Raw genomic sequence first — 21,735 nt, forward strand, 5'->3', positions numbered from 1 at the left:
TGCTCCTGATGTACATAGAATTAAGATGAAATGATTAGCACTTGTGAACATTTAGTTAATTCCATTTAAATAACAATGACTGCTAAACCCACTTTATCAAATACTATGAAAAATGTGATTTCAGTATTATTTTAAAATTTATCTGCTCTCTCCACTGATTTTAAATATTACCTTTATTGCATACTAATTATCCATGTATACTTGGTTTTCTTTCTCCCTCTCTTTCTTTCTCTTTTGATTCCTGTGTCAGCCTCACAATTTATGGCTTTATGAAATGGTTCAACATTTGGTAAGGTGCATCCCCATTTCATTAATGATTCTTTTTTAAACGATGTTTTATTTTATTTTATTTTTTAAAGTAATCTCTCTCCCCAGGTGCCTGGGTGGCTCGGTCAGTTAAGAGTCGGACTTCTGCTCAGGTCATGATCTCCTGGTTCATGAGTTCAAGCCCCACGTTGCACTCTGTGCTGACAGCTCAGAGCCTGAAGCCTGCTTTGGATTCTGTGTCTCCCTCTCTCTCTCTCTCTCTGCCCTTCCCCCACACCCACTCTGTCTCTCTCTCTTTCAAAAATAAATAAACATTAAAAAAAACTCTATTTAAATGTAATCTCTCTGCCCAATATGGGGGGCTCAAAATGACAACTCCAAGATCAAGAGTCACATGCTCTACCAACTGAGCCAGTCAGAAGCCCCATTCCTATACAAATTTTTCTTTAAAGTTAATTTATTTTGAGAGAGAGAGAGAGAGAGAGACAGAGAGAGAGAGAGAGAGAATGTGAGTGGGGCAGGGGCAGAGAGAGAGGGAAAGAGAATCCCAAGCAAGCTCCGCACTGTCAGGGGCTCAAACTCACGAACTATAAGATCATCACCTGAGCCACAATCAAGAGCCAGACACTTCACTGACTGAACCACCCAGGCATCCCTGTACCGGATTTTTTATTAACTTTTTCCCCTTACATATTTCAGATGGTTAAATTAAAATTTCTATGTTCAATTCAATCCATATTTGTAATTTACACTATGCAAGACACTGCCTTGAGACCAAGGAATATGTAAAGAGGAAAAGAATTCTTGTTCTCAAGGAGTTCTCTATTGTATGAAATAACTGAGTAATACTCTGATTCTAGGAATATGAAAAAGAGGCAAGCTAGAACCAGCATGAATAGACATGTTTTATAGAGTTAAAAATTAGCTCTTATAACTGAGCATGCATATAAGTAGCACAGTAGCACAGCCTTTCTTAGATGTTTAATGTGGCTGTTGTGGTAGTTTTACAGGCAGCCAGACCCCTAGGCTATCTTAAAGTTGTGAAGTGCATGACAGGTGCTGCCTCATTTTTATGTAGCATCTCTTAAAATCTAAATATTTAGAGACTCTTCCTTTTTCTTTTTTTCTTTTGGTGGGGAAACAGAAGAGCAGAATATTCATGTCCTTTACATTTTTAAAGTTTATTTATTTGTTTTTTTATTTATTTTATTATTTATTATTATAAGTTTGCTTATTTATTTGTTTGTTTGTTTGTTTATTTATTTATGTAAGTAATCTCTACAACCCAATTCAGGACTCAAACTCATGACCCCGAGATCAAGAGTCACATGCTCTTCTGACTGAACTAGCCAGGCGTTCCCAGAGTGCATTCAAAAAATTTTTTATGGGGGCGCCTGGGTGGCTCAGTCGGTTGAGCATCCGACTTTGGCTCAGATCATGATCTTGCAGTCTGTGGGTTTGAGCCCTGTGTCGGGCTCTGTGCTGACAGCTCAGAGCCTGGGGCTTGCTTCAGATTCTGTGTCTCCCTCTCTCTCTGCCCCTTCCCTGCTCATGATCTGTCTGTCTCTCTCAAAAAATAAATAAAAACTTAAAAAAAAATTTTTATGTTTATTTTTATTTTTTGAGAGACAGAGAGAGAGAGAGAAGGTTGGGAAGGGACAGAGAGAGAGGGAGAGAGAAATCCCAAGCAGGCTCCACACTGTCAGTGCAGAGCCTGAGGCTGGGCTTGAACCCACAAACTGTGAGATCATGACCTGAACTCAGACCAAGAGTTGGACACTTAATCAACTGAGCCACCCAGGAGCCCCAGAGTTATTCATTTTATTTTATTTTATTTTTTTAAACGTTTATTTATTTTTGAGACAGAGAGAGACAGAGCATGAACGGGGGAGGGTCAGAGAGAGAGAGGGAGACACAATCGGAAACAGGCTCCAGGCTCTGAGATGTCAGCACAGAGCCCGACGCAGGGCTTGAACTCACGAACCGCAAGATCATGAGCTGAGCCGAAGTCGGATGCTTAACCGACTGAGCCACCCAGGCGGCCCCAGAGTTATTTATTTTAAACATGTTTTCAATTTGGTGGTCAATCTAGCTATTAGACATGACCACATAACCTTGTTACACATAATATTTTCTTCTGTAAATTCTTTACAATATTACTCTGGTAACTAAAGTTAACTCCACTGTAATTAAAAAATTTATGACCAAAGCCTCTGGATTTACATTCAGTGATCCTTTCATTTCCTCATATATAATGCTCATTATGTAACAAGTTATAAACGTTTTACTAGTCTTTTATGTGTAGCACAATCTGTATGACTTAAATCTACAATGTGGGTGGCATATGGCAGAATTTGTTAGGTGTTCTAACAGATGTATAAAAGGGAGAAGTAAATTTGGACTGGGAAAATCCAAATAGGCTTTATAGAGATAGAAAATGTTTCCCTTTTTCCCTTCTATGGTTCTTTGGCTGGTCTAAATTAAATTGATATAAAACAGATTAACAGGAGAAAAACAAACAAAATTGTGTATAAGGGAGCCCCATAAAGATTGGAAGACTCAAGGAACATCCAGGTAATTGAGGCTTATGCAACATCCTGAGCTAAGGAAATGGGTAGTGGTTTGGGGATACAAAAAGGAGGAAGACCTTTCGTTGGAAGTCACAGAGGATGTTTGGAAAACAAAGCTTACCCTGCTATGCAGATAAGTTTCTTAGGGAAAAAGGTACCTCTGGAATGGCTCTCTTTCTTGTACAGGTCCCCTTTCCAATGTAAATTTAGGCAATTGAGGGGGAGGTAAAGAGCTTTCCTGAATCTGCTGGGTTTTGATCGTCTTTAGCTCAAAATAATCCTCATGCCAAAGTGACATATTTTGAAATGGTAAATTCTGCTCCCCTTCAGCTCCATGAACATGATTGCTGTACAGTTAAACTCTGAAGGATGAGTGGGGTTTCAAGAAGCAAAGATAGGAGGCAGGTACTGGTGACCCCAATGTCCCAAATACAGAAAAGGGACTAAAATACGATGGACATTTTATATTGATGTTATATCTTCATAACTATCTTCTATCTTCTAGACATGTTGCAAAGTGCTGAGCAGATTTAATGATACCCTACAGCTAAGACTTTGTTCCAAAGCCAGAGATAATTTATGGGTTGGCCTGTGGCCTAGGAAGTAATCAGTAGGGCAGCTCAACATAATCAGAGTACTCTAGGGGGATGAGCAAATACAACCTTTGACTGAAGGCTATTCTTATGTGAGACTGGCAGACTATCAGGAGCTAACTAGGTGGGCTTAAGCATTTATTTATTGGGTACCTTTTAAGTTCTAGGCACTATTCCAGGCGGTGTGGCAATAGACAAGATAGACTATGGCTTTGCTCTCCTGGAGTTAACACTGTAGTACAAAACATAGATTCTAAGAGTAAATACGTTGATTTTAAAGTAACTTACATAGGTAATAACTGATACTTAAAAAAATAAAACAGCTTGTGTAGGAAGCAGTGGAAAGGCCACCCTAGGAGCAATTTTTGGGTAAGACCTGAACGATAGAGACATACATGGAGAGAAACCAGTAGGCAGAAATCACAAGGAAGCAAAAACAGATAATTAGGAACACAATAGAGATAAAAACAGGTGGAGAGAGAAAAGACAGAGAAGCCAATTGTTTTCAATTAACCAGAGGTGCTGTTGGATTCCCAGAGCAACTGCTACAGCTTGATTTCTGACTTCTAGTGCCATTATTGTCTCCTGAATATATGCATAAATACATGCATATTTTCCACCTGTCATCCTTATTCTGTTGTAGGATATTCCTATCTATCATCTATCTATCTATCTATCTATCTATCTATCTATCTATCTATCTATCTATCATCTATCTACCTACTTATACCTACCTATCTACTCATCTATCTTCATCCAGTCATTTTCCTAATGAGAGACAGGCTGTTGACACTTAGCTATCATGAACAAGACTGCAGTATATATTCTTGCACACTTTCTCATGTATATGTGGGGGATTTTTGTGTATACCTGGAATTGAAATTTGTGGGTGGTAATGAATACTTATCTTCAGCTTTATTAAATAGTGTAATATTGCACTCCAAAGTTTTTTTTTTTCCAAATAAATTTACCTTCCCATCAATAATATCCAATTGGCGTTACAGGAATTCAATTGTTTTTCAATTTAGTGGATATAAAATGGTATCTCATTGTTGCTTTAATTTGCATTGCCTTGATTATTTTCATAAGCCTAATGGCTATTCAGATTTCATCTCTGAGAATTGATATTCTTTGCCTATTTTTCTGAGCAGTTTGGCTTTCTTATTAGTGGTATTCTGAACAGTAGTTCCCTTTTGATCATATACATATGCAGTTATATTATAAAAAACTTATCAGTCCTTTTCTTTCATTGTGTAGCTGGGGCACAGGGTGCAGGGGCACAGGGGTGCAAGAGTACCTGGCTCCAGGGGTCCCAATTTGGGACCAGTCCAGATCTGGCCACTTGTCCTGACAAAATCCAAAGGCAGAGAAATGAGTGGTGGTGAAATAAGAAAGGAATTTAGTTCAGTGAGGCCAACACTAGGAAGACTGAAGACTAGTGTCTCAAAGATTGTCTCCAAAGTGCCAGACTACTTCTGGATTTATATAAGGCAAATGGGGGACAAAGACCCATGGGTACATGCAGGTGGGCAATAAAGATCAGGTCATCAATTGTCACGAGTGAAGTATTGCTGGCTCAGAGCAGTCCTTATTGCTTGATGGGGTAGTTTTGGTTCCCATCAGGGGATGCTTTGCCCCCATGGTCTTTTGCCTAAGTTAAGAGACAAATTGGAAAGAAGAACTTAATCAGTGAGAATGTTTGAGGTCAAAATGGAGGTATTTGAAGTCCTCTTAAAATTTTGAGTGCTGTACGAGTCTTGCTTAGGACATCCTTCCTTCACTTATAATTGTAGAGATCTGATCCCACATTTTCTTATACATTTTTTATTCATTCATTTACATTTTTTGCATAACTACTATAGTAAGGCAGGATGCTGATTACTAAAGATATAAATATAATTAAAGTCCATAGTTTACATTTATGTTCATTTTTTTGTGCTGTACAGTTCTATGGGTTTGACAACCCATAATGTCATGTTTCTAGCATTACAGTATCATACAGAATAGTTTCACTGCTTTAAAAATCTCCTGTGCCCCATCTATTTATCCCTACTTCCCTCTATCTAAACACCTGGTAACCACTATTCTGTTTACTGTCTCTACTGTTTTGCCTTTTCTAGAATGTCATATAGTTGAAATCATACAGTATATAGCCTTTTCAGATTGGTTGCCTTCACTTAATACTATGCATTTAAGATTTTTTCATTTGTTTTTCATTTTTTCACGGATTGATCGCACATTTCATTTTATTGCTGTATAAAATTCCATTATGTAGATATAACACATTTTCGTTGTTGTTTTTGTTTTTTAAATCTAAACTGTTGAAGGATATCTTGGTAGCTTCCAAGTTTTGGCAGTTATGAATAAAGGTGCTATAAACATTTGAGTACAGGTTTTTGTGTGGCTGTAAGTTTTGAATTCATTTGGATAATCAAAGAGCATGATTTCTGGATAGCATGGTAAGACTAATGTTTAGCTTTATGAGAATCTGCTAGACTGTCTTCCAAAGTGACTATACCATTTTGTATCCCACTAGTGATGAATGAGAGTTCCTGTTTCCCAACATCTTCACCAAAGTTTGGTGTAGTCAACAGTTTGGATTTTAGCCATTCTAATAGGTGTGTAGTGGTATCATTGTTGTTTTAAGTTTCAGTTCCCTAATGACACATGGTGTGAACATGTTTTTGTGATTATTTGCTATCTGTATGTGTTCTTGGTGAGATTCTGATCCTGTGCCCATTAAAAATTTTTTTTCCTTTATTGTTTTAAGAGTTCTTTTGTATATTTTGGATACAAGTCTTTTATCAGATATGTGTGTGTCTTGCAAATATTTTCTCCTAGTCATGTGGTTTGGCTTTGCATTCTCTTAACTGTGTTTTTCCCAGAGCAGAAGTTTTTAATTTTACTGAAGTCTGACTCACCAATTTTTCTTTCATGGATTGTGCTTTTGGTGTTGTATCTAAAAAGTCATTGCCAAACCCAAGGTCACCTAGATTTTCTCCTATGTTTTCACTTAAGAATTTCATAGTTTTGTTTTACATTTAGGTCAATAACCCATTTTGAGTTAATTTTGTGAAAGAGATAAAGTCTGTGTCTAGATTCATGTTTTCTTATATGTGGATGTCCAGTCGTTCCAGCACCATTTATTGAAAAAAATAGCCTTTCTCCATTGAATTGCCTTATGTTCCTTTTTCAACAGTTAACTACATTCATGTGAATCTATTTCTGCACTATCTATTGTGTTCCATTGATTTGTCAATTCTTTACTAATACTTCACTGTCTTGATCACTGTAGCTTTATAGTAAGTGTTGAAGTTGGGTAGTGTCTGTCTTTGTTGTTGTTCTTCAGTATTTAATTGGTTATTCTGAGTCCTTTTCCTCTCCGTATAAACTTTAGAATCAGTTTGTCAAAAGCCACAAAAATAACTTGTTGGGATTTGCATTGGAACTGCACTGTATAGATCAAGTTGATAAGAACTGACATTTCTTATATATTTTTAGGGTTTTGGTTTTAATATTAAGGTTTTTAATCTCCCAGAATTAATTTTTATACATAATGAGGAGAGATCAAAAATTTTCCCCATATGAATGGCAATTGTTCCAGTACCATTTATTAACTAGCCCATCCTTTTTTCACTAATTAAAAAAAAAAAAATTAATGTTTTTATTTACTTTTGAGAAGAGAGAGACAGAGCATGAGCAGGGGAGGGGTAGAGAGAGAGACACAGAATCCGAAGCAGGATCCAGGCTTTGAGTGATTAGCACAGAGCCTGATGTGGGGCTCGAACTCACAAGCTGTGAGATCATGACCTGAGCTGAAGTCAGACACTCAATCGACTGAGCCACCCAGGCACCCCTTTTTTCACTAATTTTTAAAGCCACCTTTGTCACATTCAAAGTTATCATATATGTTTAGGTCTTTTTCTGGAATCAGTATTAGGTTCTACTGGTCTATTTGCCCATTCCTAAACTGTTATATAATAAATCCTACTAGGAGGGGTTCTCTCAACTTATTCTGCAGCCCTCCCTTCCCCACAAAAAAATTATAGCTGCTTTTCTTGGACAAAGTTTGGCATACATTTTAACATCATTTAAACAAGTTCTGTGAAAAACCCTGTTGAGATTTTAATTATAATTGCATTATATTGATTAGTTCAGTCAAAACAAAGATCTTTATAAGTATCTTTTCTTTTTTATGAAAAGATTTCTCCATTGATATAATTTCATCCATAAAGGACTTGCACATCTTTTGTTAATTTTATTCTTAGGTACATAATATTTTTTTTTTCTTGTGAAAGGATGCTTTTTTAAAATTGCAAACTTATGGGGCCCCTGGGTGGCTCAGTCAGTTAAGCGTTGGACTTTGGCTCAGGTCATGATCTCAGGGCTTGTGGGTTTGAGCCCTGCATGCGTCTCCCTGCTGACAGCTCAGAGCCTGGAGCCTGCTTCAGATTCTGTATCTCCCTCTTTCTCTTTGTCCCTCCTCTGCTCACGTCTCTTTCTCTCTCTCTCAAAAATAAGTAAACATTAAAAAAAATTACAAACTTGTGCAGTTCTCAAAATTTTTTTTCTTTGGATTTTATTTTTAAGTAATTTCTACACTCAATGTAGTGAAGAAATTACATTTCTTCACAACCTTCAAACTCACAACCCTGAGATCAAGAGTTGCATGCTCCACCAACTGAGCCAGCCAGGTGCCCCTCAAAATGATTTTTTTATAATTTGCTAGTAAATTATTTTACAATTCAAAGTATAGTTTAAAACATTTTAAAATTTCATCTATATAGTATATATTATATGTACTATATATGCTATATCAGTATAAAATAATACAAATTATACAAAAATAAAAGAGATACTATCTAAAATGTGAAAGTATTGTTACAGCAAATACTTGGCGTCCAGGAAGACACAAGCAACAAGCACTAGGGGAATCAGAAAACTGTTTATTTCACACTGGTGCTGGCCCAGTGGAGTCACCTCCAAAGGCTGAGCATCTGGCTCAGGTTTTACTGATCTTTTATACATATGTGTTTTAGTATTAGTATATTATTTCTCCCCAATTTGGAACGTATAATCTATTGTTTATTGTAGTACATGATTTAAAAAAATATCTGGAAAATGTGGATTCAACTCCCTTGCTGTATTATAATACTGTATTTTCTTTTTTCAGTTTATTTTTATTTTTAAAATTTTAAAAATTTTATTTTTGAGAGAGACAGAGACGTGAGTGAGGAAGGGGCAGAGAGAGAGGGAAGGAGAGAGAATCCCAAGCAGGTTCCATGCAGCCAGCACAGAACCTGATGCAGGGCTCCAACTCATCAACTCATAAAACCATGAGATCATGTTGAGGCGAAATCAAGAGTCAGATGCCTAACCAACTGAGCCACCCAGGCGCCCCTCTTGTTTTTATTAAATTCAAGTTAGTTAACATATAGCATAGTGTTTCAGGAGCAGAACCCATTGATTCATCACTTCTATATAACACCCAGTGCTATTTTCTTTTTCTTCTTTTTATGAATTTACCCTTATTGACAGTGAGCTATTTATTTTGTGATTTACAAAGCTAAATAGGTTCGTTCGTTCTGAACAATCATTGTAAACTCATGTTAAGGAGGTAAACATTTGAATGTTAATTAAGCTGAATCCAGTTACTGATTTACCACTAATAAACATATTCACCATGTACTAAATGTTTCAGGGAAGACATAGATTAACAGATCATCTCAGATCATTTTTCTCAATCATAATGAAGATTTGGAGGTCCCAATAAATTGTGGATTATACAGTTTCCAATATTATCTTAACAGAGGAAATAGCTGCTATAAAACTTGAAGCTAAAAGTTTTAAGGTAGTTATTGTAAGGTCCATGCAGGAATACCCTGAAACAGGCGTGGAGCCACTGTAAGTGCTGAGTCTCAAAACCATTTTTCTTCCCTTCCCTTTCATCTTCATCCTAGACTATAACCTGTTTTTCCTGGCTCTGAATAATTCTCAGTATGGTTAAACATCTGGCATCAAAAATAAATCTTTAAGTGTTGTCGTCTTTACACAAATAAATTTGTCCCAAATACCATGACTTCTGTATACTGTTTGCCCACCCAACTGTGTGGTCGCCAGTATAGAGCGGCTTCGAGTTCAAGGCGAGCCAGTTAATCTCCCATGCCCATATTCCGGCCAAATTCAAAGGCTGATCTGGGGGTTACTTCAGGGCACGTTCCTCGCTTCCGAGAAAAACTCAGTCATAACTCAAATTCAGACCCCAAACGCCCCCGATCATGTGATCTAAAGCTTCACAGCCTTTCGAGTCTTCGCAGAGCTCAGGCTCATTCCGGAAGAGGAGCCTGCGTTTTCAGATTAAAAGCAAGCGGGACGAGCTTCAGACGACCTAGGAACCGAGCTAGCTGCAGTCGCCCATTGTGCTTGGGGCTAGAAAGTCGTCTTCAGCCAACTGACGCAGGCGGAGGCCCCGCCCTGCGCGTGACGCTAGCGTCAGGCCAGTCCCGGCATGCTTCGCGGTCGCCGGCGGTGGAGTGCAGACGAGCGGAATTTTTCCTGTGAACATCTCCGGCTCAGTTCAGCTGCTGTTCAGACCTGGGTCGGTGAGCGTGTCGTGTCCAGACGTTTTCCTACCGCTCGCCCGTCAGTCTGAGCGCCCCTAGCCCTCCCGCGAGGGCGCCCCGGGACGGAAGGATCCACCAGCCTGTCGGCGCCCGCCGTTCTCGTGGTCGCCGTCGCCGTCGTCGTGGTGGTAGTCTCTGCCGTCGCCTGGGCCATGGCCAATTACATCCACGTTCCGCCCGGCTCCCCGGAGGTGCCCAAGTTGGACGTCACGGTTCAGGATCAGGAGGAGCAGCGTTGCCGGGAGGGGGCCCTCAGCCTCCTGCAACACCTGCGGCCGCATTGGGACCCTCAAGAGGTGACCCTGCAGGTAACGCCCACATCTCAATACGGGGTCTCTCACAGCCCAGACTCGGCCCCGGGGGGTTCTCACAATCCGTTTAGTTCTCTGTCGACCCGAGGGAACCAACGGGAACGTCTTTTTCCTCAGTCCTCTGGGAAGTGACCCTGTGTTTCCTCCATCAAACCTAGGAAGGTCACTCCCCCTTCCTTCACAATTGCTTAGCGAGGTTGTCCTTAGGGCAGATTTTCTTTCTGGAAGCAGCTACGTAAGTGACGCACCCATTCACACCGGGAAAATCCCTGTTGATAGTTGCCCCTCCTCCCACTCCCCTGGCCTTTCTAACTGCAAAAGGAACCTTTTCCATTCCCCTTGCTAGGGGGTCCTCTTCAGTCGTCTCTAGTTACCTTCTCTCCTTACTCGGATAATGCTTTAATTAATTCATCTGGTCTTTTCCTTCCCCTTCCCACCCCTACCCCCGCCCGTACCCCCACCCCCTTCCCCCCGCCCGTACCCCCACCCCCTTCCCCCCGCCCGTACCCCCACCCCCTTCCCCCCGCCCGTACCCCCACCCCCTTCCCCCCGCCCGTACCCCCACCCCTTCCCCCTACCCCCTTCCCCTTCCCCCACCCCCTTCCCCCTTCCCCCACCCCCTTCCCCCTTCCCCTTCCCCCACCCCCTTCCCCTTTCCCCTTCCCCCACCCCCTTCCCCTCCCTCCCCCCACTTTGCCTGCCACCCCTCCTGGCGGGAACTCCCCTGGAGGTCTCACCCTGCATTATCGTCTCGAACCTTCGGAATGGCGAGAGTATTCGATTTCAAAGTAATAACCATGGTCAGGCATTACTCGATTGAGTTTTTAGGTAGCTCTACACATATTTTATTTGAATCGGTGTTTCTGAATTTTTTTATTCGTCTTAGTAAAACTAGCAATGTCTGATGTTAGGTCGATCAGTGTGTCATATTGATAGACAAAAATTGGGAGAAAAATCTTTAGAGATCTAGGCGTTTTCTAATAACTTATTTCTAATAAGGTATGATTTAGTATACGTGACATTTTGAATATTAATTTAACTTTTAGAGTTTCGAGATCTGTGACAACGAACCTCCATTTTCCTTGCATACACACATGAAAGTCAATAATTTTGAAGGCTGAGGTGTTTGGAATTTGTTTCAGATCTGTTTAAGAGGTAGCCAAATCATCTGGTTTGTTTTGTTGACTAATTTATTCATTAGTGTTATTGACTTCACAGTATTTCAGATTCTTTGCTAAAGTAGTCACCTATACAAAGATGAATAAAACATGAACAGTGCTCTAGGGCCCCGGAACAGTTCCTGACACTTGGGCTTTTAGGAGTGTTAGTTTCAGTTCTTGTTGACTAGAAGAGTTTTGAGCAGATTAAAAGGACTCATGTGTTTTAGGAAAAAAAATTGTTCGGAATTTTGAAATTTTAAGGGAGCGTTAGCCAGCTAAACAGGACGTAGTGACTCCAAAATGATTTTCATGTGTAATTAAAAAAAATTAGTATGCTATATTTCCTTTAATTAAAAAAGTTAAATTAGTTCAGACTTCCAAAATTGAACCTTCCAATTGAAACTCAGAACTCCTTATTTTATTAACTTATTTGTAGTTTATTACAGAAAATTTTTATATTTATTAAAATGATTTATACTCTGAAAGTCAATTATAAACTAAGCATACTAATTAAAGACACTGCTGCTTCCTGGGAAACTTTGGTGCTGGCAAACTATGCTACTTTTTAAGTAGAGAGTTTAAAGTTTTAAGCTTGAGACTTGTGTTTCCGTTGGTGTATTTGTCTGTAGAACAGTAAAAATAGCTATCCTGTGGTACCAGTGTTCCAGATTGTGAATTAGGTGATCTATATATTTTATCACTTAATCCTACAAACAACACTATTAGGTACTTTTTTTTTCTTTTTTTTTAGGTGGAATTAGTGAGATAAAGCCAGGGTATAGGTAAAAAAGGGACAAAATGGGAACTTTTTGGTTATTGGAAAGTACTTGGGATTGACTCTTGCCTTTTATCTACATAGCAACTTTTGACTTTAAGACCTTTGCACTCATAATCCAAATTTCTAATATACTTGTCAGTGAAGATAAATACTACCAGGGGTGCCTGGGTAGCTCAGTCGGTTAAGTGAACCACTTCGGCTCAGGTCATGATCTCTTGGTTTGTGAGTTTGAGCCCCGCATTGGGCTCTGTGCTGACAGCTCGTAGCCTGGAGCCTGCTTCAGATTCTGTGTCTCCCTCTCTCTCTTCTCCTCCCCTGTTCATACTCTGTTTCTGTCTCTCAAAACTGAATAAATGTTAAAAAAATTAAAAAAAAAAGGTAAATAGTACCACTTACTTTGCTGTAAGGATGATTATTAGAAATAAAATCATTCCATGAGCAAACAACTCTTTTGATTAGAAAGTCTGACTTGGTGGTTATTTATTGGTGGTTTCTGAACCTGGGAAAATCTGACTCCCAAATTCCGTCATTCTAAACTCTTCTTTACTTTTTTAAAATTTTTTTTAAGATTTTATTTTAAAGTAATTTCTACACCCATTGTGGGGCGAACTCAGAACCCTGAGATCAAGAGTGTCATGCTCTACCAACTGAGCTAGCTAGATGCCCCTCTAAACTCTTCTTTATGATGCTTTAGGATTTCTTTAGTAAATCTCAATGGGAATATTTCTTTTGAGATTTGCTTTTATTTCCTTTGAAGTATAAAGATAATCATTCACATTTCAGAAGGGAAGTATGTATCATATGGTCAACAGATTAATACTAGTATGTAGCCCATTTTTTTCTAAAATTTTTATGTAATGAAAATATGCTTTAAACATACCTTACAGGCTAAGTCTACTAACACTTACTTTACTTGATGATTACTCATGTCAGCTGAACTGTTCAGAATATATTGGAAAATCCAGAAGCCAGCAAAAAAGACTTTGATGCAGTCAAAATGATATAGGGCCCAGTCTTTGCTCAGAACTTAAGAGACACATGGAATGCTGTATCTCATTTTAGATGGGATTTTAACAAGTTTTTGGTTTTCCTATTCATACAAAATTGAAAGAACAAAGTATAAAAGGGGTGGTGAGCTTTTTGGAGTGTACTGTACTGCCCTAGAGTAGATAGAGTACATTTGAAACAATAATACCAGGCAGTGCTTTTTATTTCATAATATTTTACTGAAATTCCTAGTCAGATGGGGAAGATAAATAAAGTCATAATGTAGTGTTTTTAGAATGAACATTCATATTAATATGCGAAGATTACAGAAGAACATTTAAAAAGCATACGGTTTTTTCCCTTTTGTACAAGTTTTTCCAGTTATTGGATGCATAGTTTTGAAATCCCCCCTTTTTTTTAAGCATACATAGACTGTCTTGGAAACCAGTGCTGTGTTTGGTTTGTAGCTACATAGCAGTTTCCATATCCCCTTTCTTCTCTTTATCTAGCCATGTTGGAAATGGTTACTAAAATAGTCTATTAAAAATCTATAAGCCTTCTTATTTTAATATCAGTATTTGATATTTAATCTTTTAAATGAAGAATCAAAACATATATATATAGAGAGAGAGAGAGTTCTAGTAAGCTGTGTCTTTACTGTTCTAACTTAATTCTCCCCCACCCCTTTTTTTAAGGTATAGTTGACACACAATGTTACGTTAGTTTCAGGTATTTCTTTTTTTTTTTTTTTTTTAAGTTTATTTATTTTGAGAATGTACCCCCAAGAGCTTGCATGTGCAAGCAGGGGAGGGGCAGAGAGAGAATCCCAAGCAGGCCCTACACTATCAGCACAAGAGTCCCATAGTAGGCTGGAACGGAAGTGTGAGATCATGACCCAAGCCGAAATTACGAGTTCAGCGAAATTAAGAGTTCAGCGCTCAACCGACTGAGCCACCTGGGCTTTTTATTTTTTTATTTTTTATTGTATGCATTTATTTTGAGAGGAGAGATAGTTTGTATTGAGAGCAAGTGTGAGCCAGGATGGGGTAGAGAAAGAATCCCAAGCAGGCTCTGTGCTGCCAATGCAGAGCCTGACGACCCATGGCTCAAACCCACGAGTCTTGAGATCATGACCTGATCTAAAATCGAGAGTCAGATGTCTAACCAACTAAGCCACCCAGGTGCTCTCTTTTCTGTTTTTAGAAAGATGAGTTTTTTCCTTACTTTGAGAAGTTTCTGAAAAGTCTTAGGTAGATTCAAGTAATGTATTAAGTATGCCAGGAGGATATGATATTTATAGGAACTTTAAGTCGTGTAGATAAATAATAAGGGTTCACAGTTTTTTCAACATAAGTTTTTTTTAATAAAAAATTTTTTTTTTACATTTATCTTATTTTTGAGAGGCAGAGAGAGTCAGAGCACAAGTGGGGGAGGGGCAGAGATAGGAGACACAGAATCCGAAGCAGGCTCCAGGCTCTGAGCTGTCAGCACAGATCCCGATATGAGGCTCGAACTCACAAACCGTGAGATCAGGACCTGAGGCGAAGTTGGACGCTCAACCGACTGAGCCACCCAGGCGCCCCTCGACGTAACTTAAAAAAAAATTTTTTTTAAACTTTTTTTGACAGAAAGAGTGTATGTGCATGTGGGTTGAGGGAGAGGGGCAGAGAAAGAGGGAGAGAGAGAATTCCAAGCGAGCTCCCCACTGTCAGTGCAGAACATGATCCCCTGAATCCACCGAAGGTGAGGTCATGACCTGAGCCAAAATCAAGAGTCCAAGCTTAACCAACTGGGCCACCCATGTGCCCCTCAGCATAACTTTTAATATAAATGGTTGGGTCCAATTTTCCATTTTCTATTCCCCCTCTTTCTGTTTTCAGTGTTTTATAATAAAGTATTTGATGGGTGGTAGGCCCTAAGACTGTTGACTGTGGCTAAGAGAGATGTATGATGTTTGATAGGCTCCTATCAAAGATGTGTAATTTTAAAAAAATTTTGTTTTAATGTTTATTTTTGAGAGAGATACAGAGTGTGAATGGGGGAGGGGCAGAGAGAGGGAGACACAGAATGTGAAGCAGGTTCTAGGCTCTGAGGTTTCAGTACAGAGCCCGACGCAGAGCTCCATCCCATGACCCGTGAGATTATGACCTGAGCCAAAGTTGGATGCCTACCTGACTGAGCCGCCCAGGAGCCCTTAATTTTTTTTTTTTTTTTTTTTTAAAGTAATCTCCACCCAACGTGGGGCTTGAACTCATGACTCTGAGAGCAAGAGACCCTGAGCCAGCTAGGCTTTCCAAAGATGAATGTTTGATAGGCTCCCATGTCTTTTATTAAGATGGGACTAAAAAGTCAGAAGCCTAATACGCTAGTTCATTTTCAGGTATTAACAGCTGTCTGATTTGGACTAAACAAGTAACTTGACCTGTTTTGGGGGGCTTCAGCATAATGTGGTAGAAAGAGGATGGTTTTTGAATCCTGATACTAGCTATTTGTAACCTTTGGCAAGTTTTTAAATCTCTGAAACAGGATTTTTATCTACCTTGGAAAGCAGCAGACTGGTAGAAAATAGAATTTACCACTTAATACTACTTTATCGATTTTGTAATAATCAGGGCAGGCTAAACATTCGCTATATTAAGACCATGCATGTGTCCCCAGACTTAGCTCTTTCCCTAGGTCTGGTTTTATCAATGCTGGTGATAAACCAACTCTGACTTACATGATGCATCTGTGGAAAATATCTGTGACTCTAGGTATCTGATCATCCTTGAGAAATGACAGCAAAGCTAGTGTAACAACTTTTGAAGATAACCATTGCCAATGTGATGATTACCAGTTGCCATTAAACAAATTGTAAAACTGTTATGTCTTATTTTCTAGAAAAAAAAATACTACTTTATTACTAATAGTAATTTTACTACTAGCACCAGTTTTTACTACTTTACTACTAATAGAATATCCTAAGAAATGAAATGCATAAAGTTCTGCATGGTATATTTTAGTACTACGTGCTTCCAACTTTTCCCCTCCCATCTCCCCCAGCACCCTCCCCCATTTGTAAGTGGAATAATTCATCTGAATTGTAAGCTCCTAAAATTCAGTAATTCTTTTTTTTTTTTAATTTTTTAAAAATGTTTTTATTCATTTTTGAGACAGAGAGAGAGCATGAACGGGGGAGGGTCAGAGAGAGAGGGAGACACAGAATCTGAAACAGGCTGCATCCAGACTCTGAGCGGTCAGCCTGATGCGGGGCATGAACCCATGGACCATGAGATCATGACCTGAGCTGAAGTCGGACACCTAACCGACTGAGACACCCAGGTGCCCCTGAAATTCAGTAATTCTGACATATATTTTTTGTAACAGGCACGATGCTATTTTATAACCTTTTTTTTTCAATATTTTTCAAGTTTGTTTATTGTGAGAGAGAGAGGGGGAGGGGGAGAGAGAGAATCCCAAGCAGGCTCCTCACTGTCAGCACAGAGCCCAATGTGGGGTTCAAACTCATGTATTGTATGATCATGACTGGAGCTGAAATCAAGGGTCAGACGTTTAACTGATTCAGCCCCCCCCCCCCCCCCCCAGCATGATATTAACTTTAAGCAGCATCCTTTTGTACAACTAACTGTAACAAAAGGTAGGCATGGGAAAATGTAGAAGGGAACACTTCCTAGAGGAGGGGATACCTGAACTGAGCTTTGAAGAAAATATATGGTCAGATGGAATGGGGAAGCATCTCTGGGCAATGAAAAAAACTACTTTCACAAAGCTAGACTATAAGGGGGAAAGAACAAAGCTAGACTGAATATTTTGGGCCAAATGGAGTGTGAACAAGAAAAGTAGGACTGATTTTTGAGAAAGGGAATTGTTAGATATGAAGGTTTTGTGCTTCATTAAGGAGGTGATATTTTATTATCTAGGACATAATGGAAGCCATTGAATGTTTTTAAGGAGATGAGTTATAGCATGTATTTTTTAAAAGCAGTAGCAGGCTATATTGAAGGCAACTGTAGTTGAATGAGATGTTTTGAATTGGGGAATAAGTGATCCACTTAGGACATTGGTTTTGAAACTAGTGGTTACCCCACATGAATAGAATGCTAAGTCAGCAGAGTGGGTTGAAACTACTACAGTTTAAAAAGATGAGTTAAAATAGGATGCAATAGGATAGATCAGAGAGTCTTGCAAATAATAAGGTGAAGCTTCTTTCGTATGAAAGTATGGTACTGAATTAGATGATAAATATATTTTTGTCTGAGTATCACATTAAAAAATGTTGGAGAAAAACTTAACCTAGGAGGACTGTTAGTTCAGACAAGAGTTGCTGCTACTCAAATAAGGACAGTGGCCTTGGAGATGAAAATAAAGGGCAGATTGGGCATTTCGGAAAATAAATACGAAGGAGTTAATTGCTTGTTTGCAGGTGAGGGAACAGAGAAGCTTAAGGATTTTTTTTTTTGGGGGGGTGACAAAGATAGGGAGGTAATAGAAGACCTATACTTAAGGAATCAGAGGCTAGATATCTCACTTGAGAAATATTTTGTTTTCTGAGGAGTTATTTTGCTCTTTGATATAATAGATGGGCTGTAAATAAATTTTTATCCTTTTAAAAATCGTGAGATATAATAAACATACAGAAAAATCTATGAAACGTAAATTTTTTTGTAGAACAAATACTGTGTAACCCAAACCATGGTAAAGAAAATATCAGCAACCCAGAATATCTCCATTTTACTTCCTGGTCCTAATCTCTCCCTCCCTCTAGTGGTAGTCACAATAACAGGTTTTTTTTTTTTTTTTTTTTTTTTTTTTTTTTTTTAATGTTTATTTTTGAGAGAGAGAGACAGAGCATGAGTGGAGGACAGGTAGAAAGAGAGGGAGACACAGAATCTGAAGCAGGCTCAGGCTCTGAGCTGTCAGCACAGCGCTAGAGGCAGGGCTTGAACTCATAAACCACAAGATCATGACCTAAGCTGAAGTCAAGATGCTTAACCAACTGAGCCACCCAGGCGCTCCACAATAGCAGTTTCGTTTCATTTCGTTTTTTTTTTTTTTCTTTTCTTTTCTTTTCTTTTCTTTTCTTTTCTTTTCTTTTCTTTTCTTTTCTTTTCTTTTCTTTTCTTTTCTTTTCTGTTTTTCTTTAGTAATTTTTTGCAAATCAACTCTGGAAAACAGTGTGGAGGTTCCTCAAAAAATTAAAAATAGATCTACCCTATGACCCAGCAATAGCACTGCTAGGAATTTACCCAAGGGATACAGGAGTGCTGATGCATAGGGGCACTTGTACCCCAATGTTTATAGCAGCACTCTCAACAATAGGCAAATTATGGAAAGAGCCTAAATGTCCATCAACTGACGAATGGATAAAGAAATTGTGGTTTATATACACAATGGAGTACTACATGGCAATGAGAAAGAATGAAACATGGCCCTTTGTAGCAATATGGATGGAACTGGAGAGTGTGATTCTAAGTGAAATAAGCCATACAGAGAAAGACAGATACCATATGTTTTCATTCTTATGTGGATCCTGAGAAACTTAACAGAAACCCATGGGGGAGGGGAAGGAAAAAAAAAAAAAAAGAGGTTAGAGTGGGAGAGAACCAAAGCATAAGAGACTCTTAAAAACTGAGAACAAACTGAGGGTTGATGGAGGGTGGGAGGGAGGGGAGGGTGGGTGATGGGTATTGAAGAGGGCACCTTTTGGGATGAGCACTGGGTGTTGTATGGAAACCAATTTGACAATAAATTTTATATATTGAAACAAATTTTTTTTGCAAGTCAGTACTATGAGAAAATAATATACTGAGTGTATGAATTTCCTTTTATAAGGGACATGAATGTGAAATAATTTAGTTTTACTACAAAGATATATCACAGTATTGAAAGTTTGAATAGGGAGAAAAACCATTTCTGATCCATATTTTATGAAAAAAAATCAGTTGTTTTTTCATTACCTTCTTTTGCATAGTTAGGATCATACCAAGTATATAATTTTGTAGTCCTTTTTTTTATGCGGCCTTTCACTTTCCCATGTTTGTATGATATTGACTATAATTTTTGATAGCCATAAACATAATATTTGGTTATGTTGGAACATCATGTTCCTGAATTATTAAAATGAAGTTTAAAAATTTTTGAAGAGCTGTGCCTGGGTGGCTCAGTCAGTTAAGTGACTGACTTCAGCTCAGGTCATGATCTCACGGTTCCTGAGTTCGAGCCCCAGTCGGGATTGCTGCTTGTCAGTGCAGAACCTGCCTCAGATTCTCTCTCTCCCTCTCTCTCTGCCCCTCCCCTGTGCTTTCTCTCTCTCTCTCTCTCTCTCTCTCTCTCTCTCTCTCTGTCAATAAAAACCAAACAAACCAACAAAAATTGTGAGGAGTATAAACTAGAAAATTAGAAAGGTTCATATACTGTCTAAACGTGTTGGTTTTGTTTAAAAAAATACAAATAATATATGCTCTTAATAAAATATTTAAAAAATATACAAGACTATGTAAAATGAAAAGTAAAAAGTGTAACTCCCTCAACTTCCAACTTCCATTCATTCTCCCCACAGTAATTTTGTGAGCAGTGTTTTTGAACTTCTAAAAAATCAGATTATGGGTTTATCCGGGCACATATTACCTATATTAATAAATATTAGTAAGTATAACTATATCCCTTTTGTAATGCAACAGAGTTATTCTGCATCTTGGATTTTAAAATAATATATCTTAGGCATCCTCCTGTGTCAGTATATGTAATCTACCTCATATTTTTTAACCTTTTTTAAAAAATTTTTTAAAAATAATCTCTACACCCAACATGGGACTTGAGCTCATGACCCTGAGATCAAGAGTTGCATGGTCCATCCACTGAGCCAGCCAGGCACCCCCTGCCTCATATTTTTTAAACAACATTGAATCATTTCTATTTTTTGCACGTTAAAGTAGTTTTGCATGAACTGCTCCTATACATATGTTTTGGATAACTTTTCTAAGTATATCCATGGAATAAGTTCTTACTAGTGGAATTAAAAAGTTAAAAACTGTGTGCCAGTTACGGGTATAGTATGTGGGCTTTATTTCAAAGAATTGGCTCATGTACTTGTAGAGGCTGGTAAGTCTGAAATATAGGGCAGGATAGTAGGCTAGAAACTTAGGTAGGAGTTGATACTGTCATCTTAAGGTAGAATTTCTTCAGGAAAACTTAAAACTTGTTTTATTTTTATATATCTTAAACTGATTGGATGAAGCCCACCCTCATAACTGATTGTACAGGTTAAGTGTAGCTACCGTACCTTCACAGCTGCATCTAAATTAGTGTTTGAATAAGTGGGTATTACAGCCAATCCTAGTTGACTCATTAAACTGTCATGCTGTTTCTCACTTTCGTATTACCAAATTGTCACAAAAGTTGCATTAATTTATACTTCTCAATACAGTGGTGGAGAACACGATTTTCCTTATACCTTGTCCAATCCCTGATACTGAATTTAAAAATTTTTGCCAGCGGGGTACATGAAAATGGTATTATTATTTTACTTCTAACTTTATTATTTTGGAAGACGATGGAATCCAAGGGTTTCTTCCACAAAACAATTAACTGATATGTATTAATTTCCACCTTTCTAGGCTTTTTAGTTGGTTTAGCAACCATTAGCTTAATAATTGAAACTTGCCTTTACTATTTTATTGGCATGAGAGTTTATTCATTTAAATTCAGTAGTTAACTGGTCATTCTAGACCATAAATATGTGTCAAAACAGGTTCCCTGTTTGGCGTATTAAATCATTAGGACTGAAGGAGTTTCATAGTTGATGTGTAGAATTTAATATTTTTACCATCTCAGGGTTTGTAGTTGCAGGACAGTGTCAAATATTGAAAGAAGTATTGAATTATGATTTGAGGGTCTAAAGAAGACCTTCAAGTTTATTAATACCACTGTAGCTTTTAAGTGTCAATAAAGCCATAATCTTGGGGCAGCTGAGTGGCTAAGGCGGTTAAATGTTCAACTCTTGATTTCGACTCAGGTCATGATCTCACTAGGTGTGGAGCTTGCTTATGATTGTCTCTCCTTTCCCCTCTGCTTCTTCCCTGCTTGCACACTTGTGCTCTCACTCTTTCTGTCTTTCAAAAAAAAACCCCAAAAAAACCAAAAAAAAAGCCTCACAACTTCCATTGTGTTGGGGCAAATAGATTTGCCATCTGTCTTATCTTTCCACTTCCTAGTGAACCATTCTAATTTTCTTGGTATTATTCCTAAGACCCATAAAGGGAAGCTTTAGACAGCAAGTCTGATACAGCATCCTGAATGGTTTCTTGCATTGGTAACAGTAAAGTTACGTGGGGGACCCATATAGAAGGAGCCATCTTTTTTTTTTATTAAATTTACTTATTTTAATAATAAATAAATAGGGGAGGGGCAGGGAGAGAAGGGGAGAGAATCCCAAGCAGGCTCCACA

The 21,735-nt window shown here is 38.4% G+C and overlaps 1 protein-coding gene and 1 non-coding gene across 2 annotated transcripts in view; both read left to right on the forward strand.

Annotated features, from left to right (window-relative positions):
* The first annotated feature begins 9,758 nt into the window (after positions 1-9,758).
* Positions 9,759-21,735, forward strand: part of ETNK1 (ethanolamine kinase 1) — a 67,113-nt gene continuing 55,136 nt past the window's right edge. Inside the window, exon 1 of the mRNA XM_015064283.3 lies at positions 9,759-10,361. Within this exon, the coding sequence (XP_014919769.2) occupies positions 10,206-10,361 (156 nt within the window). The 5' untranslated portion in view covers positions 9,759-10,205. The remainder of the gene's footprint in view (positions 10,362-21,735) is intronic.
* Positions 15,863-15,994, forward strand: LOC113593120 (small nucleolar RNA SNORA72). Its single transcript, XR_003413179.1, has one exon. It is a non-coding gene; the product is annotated as a small nucleolar RNA SNORA72 (small nucleolar RNA).

The sequence above is a fragment of the Acinonyx jubatus genome, chromosome B4 (assembly GCF_027475565.1).
Source record: "Acinonyx jubatus isolate Ajub_Pintada_27869175 chromosome B4, VMU_Ajub_asm_v1.0, whole genome shotgun sequence".
Classification (NCBI taxonomy): Eukaryota; Metazoa; Chordata; class Mammalia; order Carnivora; family Felidae; genus Acinonyx; species Acinonyx jubatus.